Raw genomic sequence first — 21,877 nt, forward strand, 5'->3', positions numbered from 1 at the left:
AACCTGCAGCAGCACCAAAGCCCAGCTCCTGACAGGAGCCAGGGCCCTGCTGGAGCTGCAAACTCAGGTTCATGTGATGCCAGCACAGGCAGGCCCGGGGGAATGGCACTTGTCACAGGGATTCTGCACTCAGGTCAATTAACAGCAGCCAGGGCCCCAAACTGTCCTTCTGATTACTAAACAGGGAGCTGAAGACCCAACAAATTAGCATGACAACAACAGGGAATTTACCTTGCAGATTTCCAGGACCCTATTTTTTATTCTAGAATAATCCAAGGGGGCTTTTTATGCTTTGAGAGCGACCAGCAAAGCAGGTGAATTGTAATTTTAGGTAAATATTAATGTCAACAGTCTGTGTTAATACTGTACCTTATATTAAGCAAATATGGTTTCTAAAATGACCTTTACATATAAATTCCAAGTGCAGGGCTGTATCACATTTCAGGCATCCCAGGGGATTGCACACCAGTTTTCTGTATATTAAGGAATCCTCATTTATGTAGAATTTACATTCACCTGGGCAGAGAGGCAGCCAAACTATCCAAGGCTAAATTTCACTCTCAACCCCAAAGGATTCTTTTCTTCCTCCTTATACAGGAAAGGTTTCCCAGGAAGCAAAAGGCAAGTGGAATTAAACAATCAGGCATACAGGAGGAAAAAAATAGAAAACTAACTAGAAATTTCTTTGGAGAAAATGAATCTAAAAAATATTTGCTAACAAACATTTGAGCTAAGAGATATTCTAGTGATGATCTAAACTGTCTCTAAAAGTGCACCATGAAGCCAGATTTATGATCTTTTATTTTTTCATGTTGAACATTAAATAGATCCAATACCTGTATTTACTGGGAGTAACAGTGACTGAAGAGGGTTTAAATTATCAGTTTTTATTTAGCCAATTCTGTTAGAGGGGAACCAAAGCAAACCTGTGCCAGCCCCAGCTCTCCAGGTTCCCATTCCCAAGGCTGCCTTTCCCTTTCCCAGCCCTTCCTTACCAGGATCCACCTTCCCTCTCTCAGACTGGAGCATTTGTTCCCCCAACTCCCCTCCTGGCCAGGAGGGATCTGCTCCCACAGAGGCAGGATGGGCCCTGCAAAGGCAGGAACTCCTGAAACTGGAACATGCAAATAAATCATTTCAATTTTCCTTTGATCTGCACTAAATGCCAGGGCCCAGTGCTGCCCTCGGCCCTGAACACCAACTGCAGAGAATCCCACAGATTCCACACGGAATTCTCAGCTCCTCTTGCCCCCCCTGGCAAACAAAAGCACAGCAAGGGATGGGACACACATCCATGGAAGGGCTCAGCTCCTGGAGGGCTGCAGGACCCTGCCAGGGTCTCAGCCCTGCCCAGGGCTGCAGGACCCACCCCGCTGGGGGATCCCTCTTGTTTTGCTCCTCCACTGCTGCAGAGAAATGATATTATTGTTCTATTTCTCCAGAGAGACACATGTCCTGATTTCTCAGCTCTAAGATCCCAGAATTCCACTCATTTGGGGTGGAAAGGACCTTAAAGCCCATCTCATCCCATGCCTGCCATGGGCACGGCTCCTTCCACTGTCCCAGTCTCTTTCCAACCTGGCCTGGAAGATCTAATAACACTTTTTTGTTTGTGAGAAAAAAAGATGAGAGATTTCAAATTCTCCCTGTTTGTACCCAGAGCACCTCCAGACTGTGATTATTCCTTGGATATTTATTTTTAATTCCTGTGCACTCTGCAAGTGTGAATGGAACATTTCCATTCATTTGGCCTCCATATTTTAAGTCTTGCTCAATTTGAAATTAAAAAAAAAAACAAAAAAAACCCCAAAAAACTTCAACCAAATACTTCTCTGTAATCATCCCTCAAAAAAAGTCAACATTACGACAAGAATACCAGAATTGAGAGAGAACAAAAATCATCAAAACCAAGAAACTACAGCTGAATACTTTGATTTATATACTCACAAATGTTAAAGGTCTTTAAATGAACGAAAGGTTTACAAATTTCAGCTGGAAACAAATCCTCCTTCAGCTGGGGGAGGCTGCTTGAGTTTGTCTTGTTTGAACAGCTCACACAGGAGCTAATTTCAGAAAAATCCCAGCTCTGAGGGCATTCAGACACATTTCCAGCATCCAGGAGAGGAGAAATGCATTCCCAGGCTGACAGCAAGGAAAGCATCACACTCCACAACAGGTTTGCCACTGACAACCAGAGCAGGGTTAAAATATGTTGTTCTATCAACTGATTACTGCACTATTTTTAGCCTTCTCCCATAACAATTGTGGGTAAAGAAAGAATGTGAAGTCACAAGTATTAGACGGGATTAGGTGCTTTAACTACTATTTTTGTAGTAAAGGATTCATGGTTAGAATTGCTACTACCATTAGCACTGGAAGCAAAAAGCCATTGAAATTGCAGATTGGCTAATGCCTTCCCTGGCACGGGGCCAGGCTGATTAATGATTCAGGGGACAGAAATAACTGCAGCAAAGGCAGCCTTGCAGAGGGGCTCTCCTTCCTTAGCTAATTATGTTTTTCCTCCCATTTCATCCACCCAGGGAGGTGCTTCATTAATGTGGAATTTAGGTTACCCTACCATGTCTCAGGCACTATTGGGGTGCAGGATTAAAAAACACTGGATTAGGGAAGAAACAACCTTAATTTTGCCCTGCTGGAGCTGGCAATACCTTTGGCAAACCATCTTCTGCATCCCAGAGGTGTGCCTGGACCCCTGGGTTTGTGCAGGAGCTTGGGGCCACGCTAAGATCTGACCTTGGAGGCTTTTCCTTTCACTCCCAGCCCTACTCTGGCCTTCCCAGGTTTAAATCCAGAGGGAAAAAGACGTGGAAAAGGGATGCAGCAATGTTTAATTGCAGTGCAAGGCACCCCTGTCAGAACAGGTGTGAGTGGCCTCGTGCCACACTGACCAGGACTCACTGAGGGTTTGGCAACAGTCGAGTTTCACCCCAGAATCAAAGTCTGAACAGGGCAAGAACCAGATGTTCCCAATAAAAACAACTGCCCTGGAACAGAAGTTATCCCTAACAAAGGCAGGAGAAACAGGAGAGCCGGGAGCAGCTCCTTGCCGGGAGGGAGCAGCATCACATGGCAGCTGCACAAAGGAGCGTTTGTTCAGCCTGACATCAGCACTCAGGGAAAACAGCCTGGAAATCGTCCCTGATACACCTAGAGAGAGTTCTCCGAGCCGGGCAAGCCAGACACAATGCCCTGCACCAGCTCTGCAGCGAGGAGATTCCTGATCAGCAGCTGAAATTTGTAGCAGTTCCTGAGCAACAGGCGACTGAGGATGGATTGGGTGGCTGGGGAGCGATTGTGGGGCTCAGATCCACTGCAAAGTTTCAGCCGTTTACAAAAACGCTCCCAGGATCACAACCTGCTCTGCAGAAGCACAAGGAGGTCACAGCAACTCAGCAAACCACAAACGAGGGGAGAGCAAAGCTGGGGAGAAGGGAGGAGAAAACAACAAGAGAAAATAAGTAGGACGAGTCCTGTAATAAACCTCTTTTCAAAGCACACGCCTACAAGATATCCACTGAAAGTCCTGAAGTCTTCTGGAAGCACTGAAATTTGTAAATTCAGTAATGTGAAAGTGTCTTTGCTCCTCCTGAGTGAGCACCATGGCAAGGAAGCAGAGCAGAACAGCAACAACCACGGAGAAATCCCAACACTACCACACCAGGTCATTTGAGTAAGCCCAACTGGACAATCTTATCTGCAGCTGCACATCAGGAACAGTAAAATCCACGGATTTTGAGGAAACAGTCTCAGAGTAACTTTCTGAATGTTTCAGAGTGTTTTCTCTCTCCTCTATATCACAAGGATTTTCCAACCTGAAATATCCAACTAAGCCAATCTACTCGTGCTCCTTCTACCTCAGGAGAAATTTTCAGGAGACAACACAAAGCACAAAACCAAATTAAATGTTCCAGTTCCCCTCCCAAGCTACCCCTCCACTATGGAGAAATCTCTGTGAAACAGATCAGCCAAACCAGACATTCCATTTCAGCAAGGAATTATGTTTCAGATTACCTGGGTATCAAATTAGCACGGCCCTTTCAGTGTCAGGGAAATGAAAACCCTGAGCAGTTCACTGGGACACAAGGAAGTTCCCATGAAAACTCAACAGGTTTAATGAAACAGAGGTCAGAAACCACGTTCAAGAGCTGATCCACAGGTGCTGTCACACGGTTTGTGTGACAAGGGACTCACCCTATGCCTTCAACCCCAGCACAGACAACACATCCAATTATTTGAAGCACATTTCCACAGGCACATCAGAAATCATGGAATGGTTTGGGTTGGAAGAGACCCCAAATCCCAGCCCATCCCACCCCTGCCATAGGCAGGGACACTTTCCACTGTCCCAGGCTTCTCCAAGCCCTGTCCAACCTGGCCTTGGACACTGCCAGGGATGAGGCAGAATCTCTGTCCTAAGGAGTTAAGCCTCACTTAAACAGGATTTCTCTTTGGAAGAACAAACACCAGGGCTGCCTTTGCTTCCAGGACATTTTTAGAGGATCTTGCCACAACTTTCAGGCAGGCTCTGGCCACGGTGCCTGCCAGCAGCAGCCAGCATTGTGCCATGTGCTCAGATCCAGCTGCTCCCAGGGCAGGAAGCAGCCTGGCTGGAGGAGCTGTGCTGCCAGAATTACCTTGTGCCTCTGCTCAAATAAATCCCAGCTCCCAGTGAAGAACTCGCACGGTCACATTGCCAAAAGGCAAAACTGAGCAGAAACCCCAGTCCCAGCCCTGTTGTGCTCACTATTCTTCACCAACACCATGTGAAAAATTCCCCACATTCAACAAGACCATCCCTGCAGAGTTCTATTGTCTCCAATTATTAATTAAACATGCTCTGAGAGAAAGCAAATGCCTAAAATCATTTGCTTCTACCAAGCAACTCCCACACTACCCAAGCGCAATTCCAACAGTCTGAGCATATCCAGTGACTGCAATTCCAGAGGGACCCCACCACAGAACTCTCCCTTCACTGCAGCTCCAGCACACACACACACACACGAGCCACAGGAGAGCCCAGCCAAGAAAACCCGGCCAATTTTCCTCAAAACCTGCTCAGTGTTGATAACTGGTCCCAGCTGAATATCCCGAGTGTCTTTTCACTGCCCCCAGGAGCACAGAGGCTGTTTGGGGTTGTGAGGAGATCTGTGCAACCTTTCATAACCAAGGCACATCCAACTCAGGCCACTCCTCACCTGGGACCATCCTGTGCCCTCCCTACGTGATGTCCTGATCCCTGGCCGTGGTTTTGCTGGATAAACAGCACACAAACACTCCAGTGCAGCCAGGGTAACACTGCCCAACGGCAACCAGGCATCACACAGCCTAAACCTGCTCACTCAGATAGCAAAACTACTGGGGACCCTGACACTCAACCTCATCCTGCTGCTTTTTGGAGATAAAAAGAGAAAAAAAAGCAGTTAAGTGTCTTCCCTGCAAGTTTGGTGATTAAGGATTTGGAGCTGCAAATAGCTGAGATTTTTGCTGAGATCTGAGAGACCAAATTAGGAAATCAAAAATCTGATTCCAGCACCACTCTGGTGTTTTGCAGGGACAAAGAAGACCTTATAGCACAAGTTTTTTTGTGGATGGTGAAGCTTTGATACTCAAATTTGTGAAATGACAGGGCCATCTTTAATTGCTTCATTTTATATAAAAACCTGGCCCCACATGCACTTTCCAGAGGAGAAGAGGAAAATGCAACAGGAAAAGAAAGTTTCTAGGCACAACACAAAGAGACACAGCACTTTCCTGCTGCTCACAACAAAAGGACACCAGCAGGAAGGAGCTGCTCTTCTCCCTTCCTTGGGAAAAACTTTTCCTTAAGCCATCCCTGCTGAAGTCCCTCTCAGCTCAATTCCCAGAGCTGCCAGGAGGAAAAGTGACCACGAGGAACAGCACAACGAAACCCACGGAAAATGAGGAATCAGCTCAGCTGTGACTCCCAGCACTCCTGGCTGTTTAATGCCACCACGAAATGGCACCATTTGGTAAAAGCCACTGCAGTGTTATCACCAACAGACACACGCCTGTCTACACACGCAACAAAAAGAATCTGGGATTCAACAATTAAAATCCTTCCACCTTTAATTACGACCTCCCAAGCTCTAGGCAGACATTAACCTATATTAGCCTATAATTATTTTTTTTCTGACTTCCCATTATCTTTTAGCTACTGAGTTTCCTAACCAGTCTTCAAGGCTGAACCATCTTTGAAAGTCTAAAATGAAAAGTACAGTAATAAAAGTGCATCCAGAAGAAACTGAGAATCAGGAGACATTCTTAATGATTCCCTAACTCCCTGCATGTCCCAGCACTTCTTTGCACTTCTGTTCTTGCAGACCAAATTCAATTCTACCCCAGCTAAACCCAAAATGAATTAAATCATTTTGCATACATAAGATTAGTCCTTGCTCCAAGGAATTGATAATTTAAGAAGCAGATGTGGAGGTGGCCAAGAAGTCAAAAAGAATGGCAGTGTTAGGATTACACATATCCTGCATTCTGCTTCCCAGGAGTAAAACCCCAAGGTAAGTAGAGAAACACGGGAAAAGAAGGATGGAGCACCAAACTCTGAGAGAAGTGCCCATCCATCACTGGGGCACTCGGGATCAGAGACAGAGAACAGGGTTAGTGCTCCACCTCAGAGCTGACTTGGGAGAAATCAGACACAAAGACTGCTTTAGAGATGAGCACTGAATGCAGGAACAGTGGAACTCTGGCTCTAGCACATTTATCCCAGTGTAAAAGCCAGCAGGAAGCAGAACAGATAAAAACCCCGACGTTAATTCTGGCCTGGTGGGTGTTTCCTGAGCTCACAGGGAAACTGAGAGCATCACACAGAATCCTCTCTGTGAGCTCCATCCTGCAGGTGGGATCTGTCCACACACCTTCTCACCACTGTCCTGCTGCCACACAATACAGCAACTGCATTTGAAAAGTCCATTTAAACTTGCATAAATTAATGAGCTTTCCTTTCATTAAGTGGTTTATTTATCAGGATCATTTCATTCCAGAAGTTACTGGAGAAAATCAAGCTGAGCAACACTTGTGCTGACAAAAGGGCAAGCCTCTGGAACAGGCAGGATTCTTTTGTTTGAGTGAAAGTTTAAGTCTTTCCACTATTAAATTAATAAAAGTTGAACTACCAGCAGAGTTTTTAATGATTGCAAGCTTGAAGAGCCCTTTCCCCACCCCTCCTTATCTCCAGTGAGTTTTGTTGTCTTTGCTTTCAGGGATTTGCAGTGAAAGGAGGATGAAAGTGTGAGCTGGAGGAAAAGAAGATTGAGAATTTATGACATCATTTTACTTCCTGAAGTCATCTTGCCACAAAATGCCCAAATCATAGCAGGCCCTGCCCAGGCATCTCCACCCCAAGACTCCGTGGCTGCTTTGATATGAAAAACCTACAACTTTGCAGGAAGAAATTCTTGCTTATTGTTTCTTTCACAACATAAAACATTAAGATCTCTGGCACTGATGTCTCTTGAAGCTAGTTTAACAGTTAGTGACTGAAAACTTGGATAATAAACAGAAAAATTACATCTGTTTCAAAGCAGTTATTTCTTCTGAAGTGATACCTAAATACTACGTTTCTCCATAAGGGAAAAACAACAATATTTTCCTAGCTCCTTAACTCATATTGCAGTATTTTATGTGATTTTTCTTCCAGAACAAATTAACAGGGCACTTGGGTTTATTTCTTTGTTGATGTACACACTGCCTTCGGTGAGGATGCAAAATTCCCTGCCATGTCTGCTTTTAAATGGTCTGGCTGGCAACACATCCCCTGGGGAGGCACAGCAGAGGAGCGAGGGCTTGGCCTCTTTGATTCCACAAACTGGAGGCAGGAGATGTTCAGAAAGGTTGCAAAAGCTTTGTGTCTGCTGCCCTGGCAATATTTGTAGGGATCATTCTGCTTTAAAATGTGCTTACACTTGGGTTCTGCTGCCTGGGAGAGGAAGCACTCGTGTGTCTTTGATGAGTGAGCTACAGGTCACAGACAGAGTGGAGTGAGTCAGCCACTCATTTAACTGCAGCACAAGCGACAATGCAACTGCTGAAAAGACTTCTAGTAAACACCACTACCACACAGCCTGGCCCACCACCCCTCTAGAGACTCTGAGTGGCTCTAAGAAGTTCCTAAAACCATTGGTTGGTGACACTCTTAAAGCTGCTCTTCTCAGTTCAGCCACATCACCACTTTCCCCTCTACATGGTAACCCTAAAAACCCTACCCCAAAGTAAAGAAACCCAGTCAAACATACCACCAGCAACTTCCACTCCTGTGTTTTCCAATATTGGGAATGGTAAAAGCCCAACCTACATGCATTGGCAGTTTTGTAATACCATTACATAAGAATTATTTAACTACAGCAACAGATTTGAAAAGCAGCAGCAGCAGCAGTCACGGCTGTGCTGGTTCACACATCAGAAAAAAAAAAAAATCAATAAAGGGAGCGATGAATTTTGTAAACATGCATTCGACTGTCACAGGGAGTGGATTGGGATTTGGGATTTCAACACCCTCAAGAGCAGAAACCTTTCAGCTCAGAGCTAGCAGGGCACCGCCACCCTGAGCAGAGGAAACAAACAGCACCACTGTCACCACTCCAACTCCACCACAACCAGCTCCAGCTCCAGCTCCAGACGAGCACCATGAAAAGCAGCTCTGAGAAGCCTGCAGGGCAGAGTTGGGAAAGCTGGGAGTGGTTTTGTACCTGATGCTCTGCATGGATGTTGTCCCCGGTGGGCCAGCGGTGTTTGCTGTTGTTGTAGCCGCCGCCGCCGCTGCCTCCTCCCCCGAGCTGCTCCCCGTGCTGCCTCTGGAAGAAATAATCCACCATGGCGTCGTCCTGGGAGCGCCCCGCCACTCCTATGGATCCCGGCACGGGGCTGGAGTGTGTCCCTGCTGCAAGGGCCTGGTTTGCAGCTGGCTGTGGCTGAGCCTGCGAGCCTGTGCCAGATGTCAGTACCACAGGCATGGTGGGGTTGGCTGTGTCTTGAGCGTGCTGCTTCAGGTGGGGGCTGAACGAGTCCTGCCACAGAACTGCTTTTCTCTTCAACACGCACGCTACGCTCATTCCACCAACACCTGCAGGGGGGACAAGGGGAAAACACAGGGGAAAGAGACATGAAATCCTCCCAGCTGCAGCTCTGAGTGTTAAATAACACGCCCATCTCGTGACTGGCAGGGGAACATCGCTGTGGCAAATGTGACTCCTTCAACACTCGCTGTGCTCCGTGAACCCAGCAGCTCCAGCAGCACTGAAACCGCACAGAAATCCCACATTCTGTGCTGCACGGGCTTAGAGCATGCACAGGATGCCCGTGAAGCACCAGCAGAATGGCAACTTCTGCGAGGAACAACACGCAGACTGAAAAACTGCTGGGGAAAAAGCCCCCAAAAAACCCATGGAAGGCAGTGACACCACAACCTGCTGTGCCCATTTACACCAGGCAAGAGTCCCCCACCCATACAAACACTCGAGGCCCCCTGTATCCCAAAGTATTCCCTCAGTCATGCAAATTCAAAGCAACAGTTTGGTTTGTTTTTTTTCCCAATGCAAACTTCAAATCCTGGATTTCTGCTCGCACAGTTAATGGAGCCCCAAACACAGTGTGCACTCTCCCTGCTAACTCAGGAGCCATTAAACCCACGGACATGCTTTATGGGACTCCCTGGAGAAAGAGCAGCAAACCTGGGATCTCGGCAGAACTTTCCAGAACAGGCACAGCCAGCACTGCTGGTCCTGCTGCTGATGGCACCAGGGGAAAACTGGACAACTCCAACACATTTTCAGTACCCAGAGCACTGAACACCTGGATAAAATACCCCAGTAACTGAAATACTCCATGTGCTTTGCATACATCCAAATGATCTGCAAGCTGGAGGAAAAAACCTGAAGGCTAAACTGACAGCAACTCACTAACTTCCTATTCCTCAAATATTTTGATAACATTCCAGCGGCACAAAACCACAGAAGTTTGTTTGTTGTTTTAAGGCAGGACTGTCAGAGCAATAAAGGCACTACAGGTGTGAAGAGCAAAGTGTTCTCCCCCGCTATGTAACACTCACACAACAAGCCAAATTAATTTTTAAAGGCATGGGATAGTCTGAATTAATCTTTATTAAAAATAGTTTATGACTTGAGGTACCTAAATGCAGCCCCACAGAGGGTTCTGAGGATGAAATTGGGGTGGTGTAGCCCTGAGAAGCTCCTGCAGAGCAGCCCCGGGATGTTGCACTGTTGCACCTTGGTGGCTGCAGAGCTCGGCCCTGAAAGGCGGCTCTGTTCCCTCCCTGCTCCTCGTAGTAGCCCTGAACAACACTCAACTACTACAAACAACTTCCAAGAACAATTTACTAACGGTGAGGAGACCAAAATAAAAAAATCCGAGTCCTATCTTTGATCAAACTTTGTCAGGTTTTCCTCACGAGTCGAGCATGGGGTTAACACTCAGAGGAAAATGACTTTAAAAACTGCAGAGATCAGGTTGTTTTAATTGCACCTCCAACATAATTTGGTGCTGCACACACACAGCCCCCAGGGTCACTCTGCAGGGCTTTTTATATACTCACAACTCACATACCAGGGACATCCAACAGGACTCACTCCTCCAGCTTTCAAAGAGTCTGGAAATCACCACCTTCCCCCTACTTGAAAAAACACTGAAAACACGGTATGACTAAATCTTGATTGATTTTAAGACTACAATTCAGTTTAATGGCATTTGCTTCTTAATTTCCCTTCAGCAAACAATATCAAAATGCCTCAGTAACATCACATTAAGCACTCAAGTTCCTTTATGCAAAAAGAACAAAAAAATTAAGTAATTAATGCTAAGAAATTAATTTATCATCAAACGGAGGTGTGTATTAACTGCAGCGATGAAATCTGAGCGGCCCCCGGAAAGGAAGTTACAAGTTATCTCAGGGCAGACAGTAAAAAAAACAAACAAAGGAAGATACTATGAATCCCCACCAAAAAATTTCCAGTATCTATAGATTGTGACAAGCCCATTTCCAGTGAGAAACAAGGTACAAAGTTGCACTGCTACAGCCTTTGCTCCTTCAAAAGGCCGCAGGTCCCTCCGTCCACAGACACTAATTAATTTCTGGGTTCATAAAGGTGTTATCGTAAAAATCAGGAGGGTCCAGAAAATCTCAGTCAATGGATTAAGGAGAGGCTGCTCCCAGCCGCTTCCTCTTTGGGCTGCTCCAAACACGAGCGGAAAACTTGGCAAAGGCGACATTTTGAAAGGGAGCAAAGGGGAAGGGAGCATTGTGGGTAGTTCAAGTTTAGTTCCAAGCCGTGTTTTTATGGGAATGCCGCGTTCGAGGCAGCGGGACAGCTGAATCCTGTCATTCAAAGGTGGCGGAGCCCCGGGAACAGTGCAGTCACCTACACGGGCACTGCAACCCCGCAGCTGCTCAGGGCCTCCAGAGCCTCTTTCATTCCCAAACTCTTCCTAAAAACAGACGATCAGCTTTTCCCAGGTGAAAGCGTTCGCTGGGCAGAACCCCGGATTTTGCAAACAAAGGCTTCCACGCTGCTACACCGCGCACAGGGCAGGCGGCTCTGCTTTGCCCTGCGTGAAAACACGGCGTGGAAATGAACCGCTCCAGAATTCTGCAGGCACAATACTTCAGATTATGGGACATTCCACAAACAACAAAAAACTTCGGAGGAATCTCCCTGCAAGTCTGAAGCACCGGTGGTGACAACACTGAATAAAGGAGCTTTGAATCCACACAGAGCCCGGCTCCACAGCCAGGTCCTCACGGCTCTGATTTCATATTGCCCTCAAAATCACGGATTATTACAGAATTAACATGGTGTAAAACGCCCGTTTCAAAAAAGTTCAGCCCCAAAGCAGAGGAGTTTGGGTTGGGTGGGTTTTTTTTGGAAAGTTCCACTGGAAATGAAAGCAGAGCCATTGTTTGAGAGCTGTGTGGCCTAGCAGAACTTTTAACGTTATCCGTGTGTTTTCCTGAAAACCTGGGCAGACGCAGCGCCGAATTCCTGACCCACTGGATTCCCAAAACCAGAACTAAAACCCAACTGGACCCACGGTCCCCCTTACCCTTTCATCCCTCTTAATAAAGGAAATTCCTTACTCATGATCTGCCTAATAAAATCTCTGCTCCGAACAAAGTTATTAAACATTGACCAAAGCAAACAACAACAACAACAACAACAACAAAAAATCAGAGCATTTCTCAGGTTGGGTCGAGACGCTCTTAAAATTCCAAGTTTGCGGCTCACGGGGGCCGAGGCTGTTGTTATGTGAGCACGAGATAAAAACAAGGGGGAAAAACCCCCACACAAACACAAAACCCCCAGGGTCACCGAGCACATCTGAAAGGATTGTCTGCTTTTCTCCTCCCTCCCTCGCCAGCCCCGACCCCCGCCTCTTCCAGGGACCCCCAGAGCCGCCGAACCCCCCCAAAAACCGAGAGGGAAGGAACCCAAACACCCCCCGGAGCCTTAGGGGCAACAAAGCGGGGCCTCGGCCGGAGCGACAGAGCGCCCCGGGATTGAGCCCCCGGGACAAGGAGGAGCCCCCCGGGCATGAAACCCGTCCAAGAGAAAGGGGAGACCCTCCCCAGGAGAATGGGGAGGCCCCCAGACCAGGGGGGAGCCGCCGGCGGGCCGGGCCCGGGGCAAGGCGGGTAAGGGCTGCGATGGGCCCGCACCTCCTCAACAATAACCCCCCGTCCCCGTTACCGGAGCGCCTGCGGGGCCGCGCTCGGGGCCCGGGGGTCCCCCCGCGCCCCCTCCCCGCTAACAATGGGCCCAGGCCGCGGCCCCGACACGGAGCCGGGCGGGAGCGCCGGCGCAGCGCCCCCGCCGCTGCTCGCCTTCGGGGCGGCCTGGGGCCTCTCCGCCCGCTCCCCCCGCCAATATGCGCCCACGGGCGGGTCCGCGGGGGTCCGCGGCGCCGCGGGGCCGGCCCCGGGCCGGTACTCACGGGCGGAGCGCTCGGATGCAGACGGATGCCGGGCCCCCCCCGGCCGCTCGCCGCTGCCTCTCCCCGGCCGCTCACTCTGACAACATGGCGGCGCGGCGGGGCCGCGGCCGCGCTGCACCACGGGAAGGCGAGGCCGCTCCAGCGCCGCCGGGACGGGGCGGGATGGACCGGGGAGGGTCGGGATGGGATGGACCGGGATGGGATGGACCGGGGAGGATCGGGATGGGATGGACCGGGATGGGATGGACCGGGGAGGGTCGGGATGGGATGGACCGGGGAGGATCGGGATGGGATGGACCGGGGAGGGTCGGGATGGGATGGACCGGGGAGGATCGGGATGGGATGGACCGGGATGGGATGGACCGGGGAGGATCGGGATGGGATGGGATGGGACGGGACGGGATGGACCGGGATGGAATGGACCGTTGAGGATCGGGATGGGATGGACCGGGATGGACCCAGGGGGATCGGGATGGGATGGGACGGGATGGAATGGACCGGGCTGGAATGGGACGGGTTGGATCGGGATGTCCGAAAAGGGACGGGATGAGGTGGATCGGCATGGACCGGACCGGGACGTGCCCGGGCTAGCCCGACCCTGCCGCACTGCCCAGGCTAGGGTCAGCCCTGCCAGCGTCCGGTTCGGGGGTGCGGGCACAGCCCCGTGTTCAGCCTCGCGCTGCCGCTGGCACCGCCACCAGCGCTCGCTGGGCTGGCGGGGATGTGGCTGGAGCCCCCCCAGCCTGGGCACCCAGATTTCCCCCCTAGTCCGAGCATCCTAAACGCTGTCTGGACACCCAGCCCGAGCCGCCCCAGCCTGGACATTCCCAGCTTGTGCACACCGAGCCCCTCCCAGCCAGAACACCCGAGCCCCCCAGGCTGGGCACTCTGGACACCCCAAACTTCCCAGCCTCAGCACTCTGAGTCCCCCAAGCCTGGGCACCCCGAGAGCTCCCCGTCCGAGCCCCCCCACAGCCTGCGCATCCTGAGCCCCCCCAGCCTTGGCACCCCCAGCCTGGTCCCCCCGAGCCCCCACAGCGGGGATCCCCCTCCTGCCCAGAACCGCACCGGGGGCACCGAGCGCCGGCTGCAGAGCGGCGCCTCCTCACCCTGCACCAGCAGCCAAACCCAATTTTGGGGTGGTTCTCCCTTCGTGCCTCCCCCTTCCCGTGCCCCCTGCCCACAGAGCCGGGGCTGCGGGGGAACTACAGCCCCCGGCGTGCGGCGCTGGGCGCGGAGCGCGGGCAGGGAGCGGCGCTGGACGCCGGGAGCGGTAGTTCTGCCCGGTAGCTCTGCCCGGTAGTTCTGCCCCGACTCCTCCATGCTAAAGGGGCAGCCCAGGGCACGTCTTCGTGCCCCTCCTGCTCCCCTTGCTGCGCTCCCGCGGCCTTTGCGGGAGCTTGAGCGCTTGGTGCGCTCATGGAATATTTTCTCTCCGTCTTGGCAGGGAACAGGAGGGAAGTGCCGGCGCTGCGGAGAGCTCGGGACGTGCCCTCACTTGCACGGACAGAGAACCAGCAGCTGTTCCCAAGGGCTCGGGCCGGCCATGGGGCACGGAGCCCGCAGCACGGACGGGTCCCCGCAGCCGCAGCTTTTGTGGGCTATGAGGGTACAAGAAGTCACTTCCAGCTCGGGTTCTCAGTCATTAAAACCCGTGCAAAGCTGGATCCAGCCGTGCCTTGCATCCATTTTCTGCTCGATGGGCTGCCGGGGTGATTGGTGGGTGTTTCCACTGCCTCATTGCCTCTTCCTGCGTGCACTCCTTTATGGGGCAGCAGGACCTCACCCCGACCCCAAAAACCTGGGGAAACAGGGCTTGAAGGTTGGTGCAGAGTGCCCCAGGCTGGGTGTGTGACACTGGACAGTCAAGATAAACAGCGAGCAAAGGTTTTTCCTGCTGAGGGTGAGTTTGGAGCTCAGCCTTGTACAGACACCCAGAGGTGTCCTGGCCAGCAGCAGCCTGGCTTGTGTGACCTGGCCAGGCTCTGCTGGGCTCAGCTCTGCTGTGACACTGGGCATGGACCCACGAGTGGCAGAGAGGTGGACACAGCTCTTCTGGGTCATTCTTGTGCCTCCTGTGTCTTGAATTCCCTGGAGAGAGGAAGGAACTGGAGAGAGAGTCCTGTGAGGATCAGCTGAGGGAGCTGGGAAGGGGTTGGAGCCCCAGGAGAGGCTGAGGGAGCTGGGAAGGGGCTCAGCCTGGAGAAAAGGAGGCTCAGGGGGGCCCTTGTGGCTCTGCACAACTCCCTGACAGGAGGGGACAGCCGGGGGGGGTCGGGCTCTGCTTCCAGGAAAAAAACATAAGAGGAAATACACTCAGGTTGTGCCAAGGGAGGTTTGAGTTGGATATCAGGCATTGGCACAGGTGGTGAAGCCACGACCCCTGAAAGTGTTCAAAAAATGTGTGAATGTGGTGTTTGAGGGTGTGGTTTAGTGGTGAACATGGCAGTGCTGAGTTAATGGTTGGACTGCATGATCTTAGACGTCTTTTCCAACCTAAGTAATTCCATGATCCTGTGGGGGGCCGTGCAGTGTCCCCAAAATGACAACGGTGCGGACAAGGCCAGCTTCTCTCTGTGGTGGAAATGTGAATGGTAGGACTGTGTCATCTGGGCACTGGACCAAGTAAATCTGTCTGCACACCCTTCTCCTCTGGTTCCACCCATCTCCTGGGCACCAGCGATGGCTCCTGGGTGACAAAGATTTGGGCTGCAAAGCCTGAGAGGTCAGGAGTTCTCTCCCACACCATGTTGTCACTGGGGACAGAGGGCTGGGGTGTCCCTGCACTTCTGCTGGCCACTTTTGGGGTGCTGTGCCTGCGAACTGCCACCCTCACACCCCAGCTGGCTGTCCCTGAGCTGTCCTGCTGCCCCTCTGCTGCAAGGCAGAGATAAGAGCTCTGCCAGATGGGCTCAGCACACACCCAGGCTGCTTGCTGACACTGGAAACGTGCTTTCTGTTAATTATACCCGGGATAATTACAGTTATGCCAGTGTAATGAGAGGGGGAGGGAAGGAGTCCTGCTGGGGATGAAGTGTGAGTGGTTCAAACCCTCCTTTGCCAGTGAATTTTGCTGGATTTAGGGAGAAGTGGTGAGTGGAGACACATCCTGTGGCTGTGAGGCTGAGGGGGAGTTTGAGTCTCATCTCCAGCACTTGCATCCCTCCCACAGCCTCTCCTGCCTCCCACCACTGCCATCCTCTCTTCTGCCTCAGACCTTGCCCGAGCTCCCAGCTTGTTGCCATCCATGAAAACGTCTCCCACTGGGAGAACATGCTGCTCCAAAAACTTCAGAGCCAGAGTGAGAGGAACAAGCAATGAAACAGCTTCCACCTCCACAGGAAAAACCTTCTGGGGGTGGAAATGTCCTTCTGATCTTCCTTGCACCATTGGCCACCAAGAGCTGCCCCAGACGCCTGGCCCTGGCTGACCCCATACCAGTCCTGACAGAAGTTATCCTGGGATACATCTTCATCTGCAAAGGGAAAGAGGGACCTCCAGGAGGTGACTAATGTCCTCCCACCTCCCAATGACTCCCTAGAAGGGCCTTTCTCCCTCTGTTCCCCACAGAGGGCTTCAACCCACGGTGCTCTTCATAGAGCATCAAAATTCCACATCCCAACCAAATGCCCAAATCCAGACCCTCCCTCCCTGCTCTGCCCAGACGCTGCTCCTGGTGGCACAATGCCCAACACCACAGAATCTTCTCTTTGAAGGAGTCTAAGAGCAAACAAACCCAGCTCTGCTGCCGTGATTCATCCTCCTGGGAGCAGAGCTTCCCACAGCTCCACAAGGGAGACACCTGCATGGGACGGGTGGTTCACCTGGGAAAAACACTTATTGGGGGGCTCCTAAAAGTGGCTTCAGTGCTGCCCCAGGGAGGCCTGGCTGTCCCCAGCCTTGAGACATCCCGTGCTTTTATTTCAATGACTATTTGATGCCTGCAATTAAAAGCTAAATTGAAGGAAAGAGGATCTCCCTCTGTGTAGGGCACCAACATTTCCTTGGCCACTAGAAAAAAAAACAAACCAAAACTGACTGACTCAATTTTTCCCAAACCAAGCCAAAAACTGCTGAGGTCTTGATGTAGAATATTTTCAGAATGTGCTGGCTTGACCAAAAAATCCTTGAAGAGCCAAGTGCATCATTGATTTACATCACTGGGGCAGCGTTTCGTCAAACCCCAGCGCCTTGAGACACAAAACAATGACCAGCCCTGAGCTGGGCAGCTCCAGTGCTGCTCCTGAGCACATCCACTGCTCCAGACACCTGAAATCAGGGACCTTCCCAGTGTCACCTTCATGGAAACACTTCCTGAGCTGGTCCTGTCATCAGCAGTGGCCAGGGAACGTCCCTGGGTTCTGCAGCAGATCTGAGCCATCAGATAAACCCCTGCTTTCCACCCACCGGTTTCTTTCCATGCTCATGTTGAGACACCCAGAGCAGATGTTTTTTTTTTTTCAGGAGTCCCAGCCAAGTGTCTGAAAGCGGCTGCTGAAATGTTGTGGTTATGGGAAGCTGCAGGGAATTCTGGCTGCGGACCCACCTGGCAGCAGCAGGGTCTGAGAGCTTCACGTTGGCTGCAGAGCTGTTTTTTCTTGTGAAAATACAGCCCCCCAAAATTAAAGTTTTTGAGCAGCTCCCAGCCACCAGCTGGGCTTAGAGCTGTGCTGAGCTGTGCATGGAGTCCCCAGTCCTGGTGCAAGGACAAAGCTGCTCTGGGGGATGTCCTGAGGGTGCTCAAATTCCACTGTTTCCTCTCTGTGTTCAGGGAAGCTGCTGCCACATCCCATAGTTAGGAAAGAGCCAGGCTAATGCCTGCCTCTTCTTCCCAGGGGAATGGGCTTCCAGCACAGGATGGGCAGGAGCTGCTGGAGAGAGTCCAGAGCAGGACACCAGGATGGACAGAGGGGTGGAGCAGCTCTGCTGGGACAGCTGGGATTGTTCAGCCTGGGAGAGAAGCATTGGGGTGAACAAACTGTGACCTTCCAGTGCCTGAAGGAGCTACAGGTGGAGAGAGATTATTAATGAGGGCTTAGTGGGACAGGACACAGGGAATGGCTTCCAGTGCCAGAGGGCAGGGCTGGATGGGATCTGGGGAAGGAATTGCTCCCTGGCAGGGTGGGCAGGGGCTGCCATGGAATTGCCAGAGCAGCTGTGGCTGCCCCTGGATCCCTGGCAGTGCCCAAGGCCAGGCTGGACATTGGGGCTGGGAGCACCTGGGACAGTGGGAGGTGTCCCTGCCATGGCAGGGGGCTGGATTGAGATGATCTTTCAGGTCCCTTCCCACTCAAACCATTCTGTGGTTCTGTGACCCAGTGATGTCCTCTGCTGTCCCTCCTCCAGTTTCTCACAGCTCATGGAGCCACTGCAGGAGAAGACAGCCAGGGGCTGGCAGTGAGAAATGTCCTGGAGAAGTGGAGATAAACCCAGGATGGATTTATGGGATCCATAATAGTTTAAATCCAGGATAAGAGACACACGGGACTTCTCACTCTGTGGGGTCAAGAAGGTATTTTCCCCAGGGCCCAGGCAGCAAGGAATGTTTTGGTCAGGAAAATGTTTGGTAGCCAAAGGTTTCTTAGTTTTGGCAGGCACAAGGGGTCAAGTGTCATTGGAAGAGTGCCCCTCTGCCACCCCCTGCCACATTAAAAATGAGAATGGGGTTGAGAAACCTGCAGCCACACAAACACCCAACAGAGCTCAAAACCAGGAAAAAGGAAATTCGTGTTTGGCTTAAAAACCACCTGGTTTTTCCCCACTGGTCCTCACTGCCAAGACATGTCACAGCTCTGCTCACATTCCCACCTTTCCAGCAGCCCTTTGAACTGGCTGCCAAACCCTGCAGGGATCATGGGGAGGGAAAACAGGAGCAGAGAGAGAGGCTGAAGGGTTAAAAGGTGAGCAGCTGGGCTGCCAGAGCTGCTCCCCTGCCCACACGTCAGGGTTGAGCTGTGGGGACAGCAGCTGGATGGAGCACAGACCTGGGAGCTGCTGGGATCTGCAAATTCCTGTGGCTTCCCAAAGCAGCTCCAGTCAGGAGAGTTCATGTGCTGGCACCTTCATCCCAGGGTTAGGGGAGGTGGCTGTGGTGTCCCCACTGGGTGACACTGCTGAGCCCATGGTTGAGATCCAGCTGGAAGGAGCTGCAGGATCCATGGCCAGGTGGAGCCTTTCCCTGCTCAGGGCATCTCACCTGCAGCATCTGTCCCTCCAAACACCTCAGACCGTCCCTCCAAACACTTCAGGCTGTCCCTCCAAACACCCCAGACTGTCCCTCCAAACACAGAGCTGTCCCTCCAAACACCCCAGCCAGGGCTATCCCTGTGTGTCACCCCAAAATCCCAGCTGGACCCTTCCACCCTCACAGCTGCTCTGTGGGCCCCAGGAGGGGTGGGTGAGACACAGGGGCCCCTCTGCTGCTGATGCCCCATTGATGAGGATGGCAAACGCTGCCTGGGGACATTTCCCACCCACTGGTGCCACCCTGTCCCTAAATGCTGCCGCTGGTAGGAGGGACAGCACCTCCTCGGAGGGGCTGCTGAGTCTCCCCTCTTTGGGGATCATCCCCCACCCTGCTCCTTGCCCCAAATTCTATCATTAACGCTCCAAAGCAGGAGGCTGATTAAGATTTCCAGCTCGTTTGTTATCATTAAAGACATGGAGGCTGGGTTTTCTCAACAGGCAATTACATGACTCAGCCCTTTGGAAGCCTCCTGCCCTCCTGTCCGCATGACTTCTCCTCACAGCCCCACGGCCTGATTGCATTTCTGGGGAGTGATTTCCCTCTGCCAGCTCCCTGCTTCTCATTTGCATTGCATCAGCCCTTCCTCAGGCTGGAAAATGGGAGAGGGATGCTCTGACTTCCTCCTGCTGCTCTGACAGGATCATGGAATCCCAGAATGGTTTGGGTTGGAAGGGATCTCAAGGCCACCCAGTGCCACCCTTGCCATGGCAGGGACACCTCCCACTGTTCCAGGCTGCTCCCAGCCCCAATGTCCAACCTGGCCCTGGGCACTGCCAGGGATCCTCTGGGAACCTGTGCCAGGGCCTCCACACCCTCCTGGGGAAGAATTTCCTCCTAATATCTAATCCAAATCTCTGTCAGTTTAAACCATTCCCCTTTGTTCTTCCACTCTCTCTCTCTCTTTGCAAAAAGTTGCTTTTCCTCCTCTTTTTTATCAACATCTCCAGAACCAAACTAGGCTGGAGCACTATATCGAGACAAGAGGATCCTTCCCCTGCAGACAGAGATGTTTATTGGAATATCTGCATACACTGGAAAATATTTACCATTACTGGAGCACAGTCACAGAGCAGCCAAGCTCACACAGGAGCAAGGGGTGAGCAGGGACTCACGAGAGTGCTGGGCACTGCCCAGGCTCCCCAGGGAACGGGCACATCCCCAAACCTGCCAGAGCTCCAGGAGCGTTTGGACACCACTCCAGGGATGGACAGGGGGGATTGTTGGGGCATCTGGGCACCCCATGGAGCTGGGCTGGATGATCCCTGTGGGTCCCTTCAGCTCAGGATATTCTGTGACTCCGATTTTGCAATATTAGTCTGGCAGCCAGAAGGTTTTCCTAGTCCCCAGCCCCACTCTTTCTTCCAGCTCCCCAGACCTTATTTATTGGCGTTTAATTTCTCCAAATTGCTCTCATCCTTGTCACTCTGGAGAGGGTGACAAGGAGCTGCTGTTGAGGGATGGCCCCAGGGCCCTCCCCAGGGCACAGCTATCTGCTCCCTGCACCTTCCAGCCGTGGTTCCTGTTGTGTTCCCAGCTAAGACCAAACAACAGCCTTCAAACTGTCCTGTTCCTAAAGCCATCACCCTGCCAGCTGCACAGTCCTGGGCTCACATTTAGGAATAGCAGCGTTACATCTGCCTGTGTAACCTTAATTCAGCCCCCTCAGTCCTTAATAACAGGTTCACAAATGAGGGTTTTTTGCATGACACCCCCTGCCCAGGCAGGGCTGGCTCTGTCCCAGGGCAGAGGGGGATATGGGGACCCCCACGTCCTCTCCTGGCCAAGCTGGAAGGAGCTTGAAAGGCAGAAGTTTGATGCTTGAAATGTTTTTGCTTTTCCTCTCTCTGAGCAATTCTGCCGAAATCCAGGAGGGTTTGCTGAGCAATGCGGGGTGAAGGGTGAAGTTTGAGCCTCCCTGCGCCCAAATCCACCCCCCGCTGCCACCAGGGTCCCCCAGGCCCCCTCCCCACCACCTCCTGTGCTGCCCAGGGCTCCCTGGTGCCTCCTCCTCAGCTCCTGCCATCCCTCTGCCCACGCACACGCCGGGGCTGGGCACGGGGCTGTGCCAGGGCTTTATTCCCTTTCCTCTGCCTGGGGCGGCTGCTTCTCCCTCCTGCTGCAGCCCAGCCCGGGGGCACAGCCCGGGGACCCGGACACCTCCTGGCACTCCCTGCCCGTCCCCACGGAGCTCCACGAGCTGCCCAGCCCGAAGGAGCTGCCTGGGGAGCAGCTGGAGCTCCATGACTTTGCTGGAAAAATCTCACAGCAGAGAGCAGGGAGAGCTGCAACTCCCTGGGGCCAGGAATGATAAATTCCACCCCAGTCCTGCCCTGCTCCAGCATCCCTCAGCTCCCTGGGGCCGGGAATGATTTATCCCATCCCACTCCTGCCCTACTCCAGCATCCCTCAGCTCCCTGGGGCCGGGAATGATTTATCCTAGTCCTGCCCTGCTCCAGCATCACTCAGCTCTCTGGGGCCAGGAATGATTTATCCCACCCCAATCCTGCCCTGCTCCAGCATCCCTCAACTCTCTGGGGCCAGGAATGATTTATCCCACCCCAATCCTGCCCTGCTCCAGCATCCCTCAGCTCTCTGGGGCCAGGAATGATTTATCCCACCCCTGTCCTGCCCTGC

The 21,877-nt window shown here is 52.1% G+C and overlaps 1 protein-coding gene across 6 annotated transcripts in view; it reads right to left on the reverse strand.

The window, feature by feature from the left end:
* PUM1 (pumilio RNA binding family member 1) overlaps positions 1–13,123 on the reverse strand; it is an 80,290-nt gene extending 67,167 nt beyond the window's left edge. For 5 of the 6 annotated variants that reach the window (XM_088178469.1, XM_014887599.2, XM_088178468.1 and 2 more), the window contains exons 1-2: positions 12,997–13,100; positions 8,742–9,115 (exon numbers count right to left, since the gene is read on the reverse strand). In XM_088178469.1, coding sequence (XP_088034595.1) covers positions 8,742–9,104 — 363 coding nt within the window. In that variant the 5' untranslated portion in view covers positions 9,105–9,115; positions 12,997–13,100. Of the gene's footprint in view, positions 1–8,741; positions 9,116–12,996 lie in introns of all 6 variants that reach the window. The other variant, XM_088178471.1, reaches the window with a different exon arrangement.
* Between the last annotated feature and the right edge of the window lie 8,754 nt (positions 13,124–21,877).

The sequence above is a fragment of the Sturnus vulgaris genome, chromosome 24, assembly GCF_052056855.1.
Source record: "Sturnus vulgaris isolate bStuVul1 chromosome 24, bStuVul1.hap1, whole genome shotgun sequence".
Lineage (NCBI taxonomy): Eukaryota > Metazoa > Chordata > Aves > Passeriformes > Sturnidae > Sturnus > Sturnus vulgaris.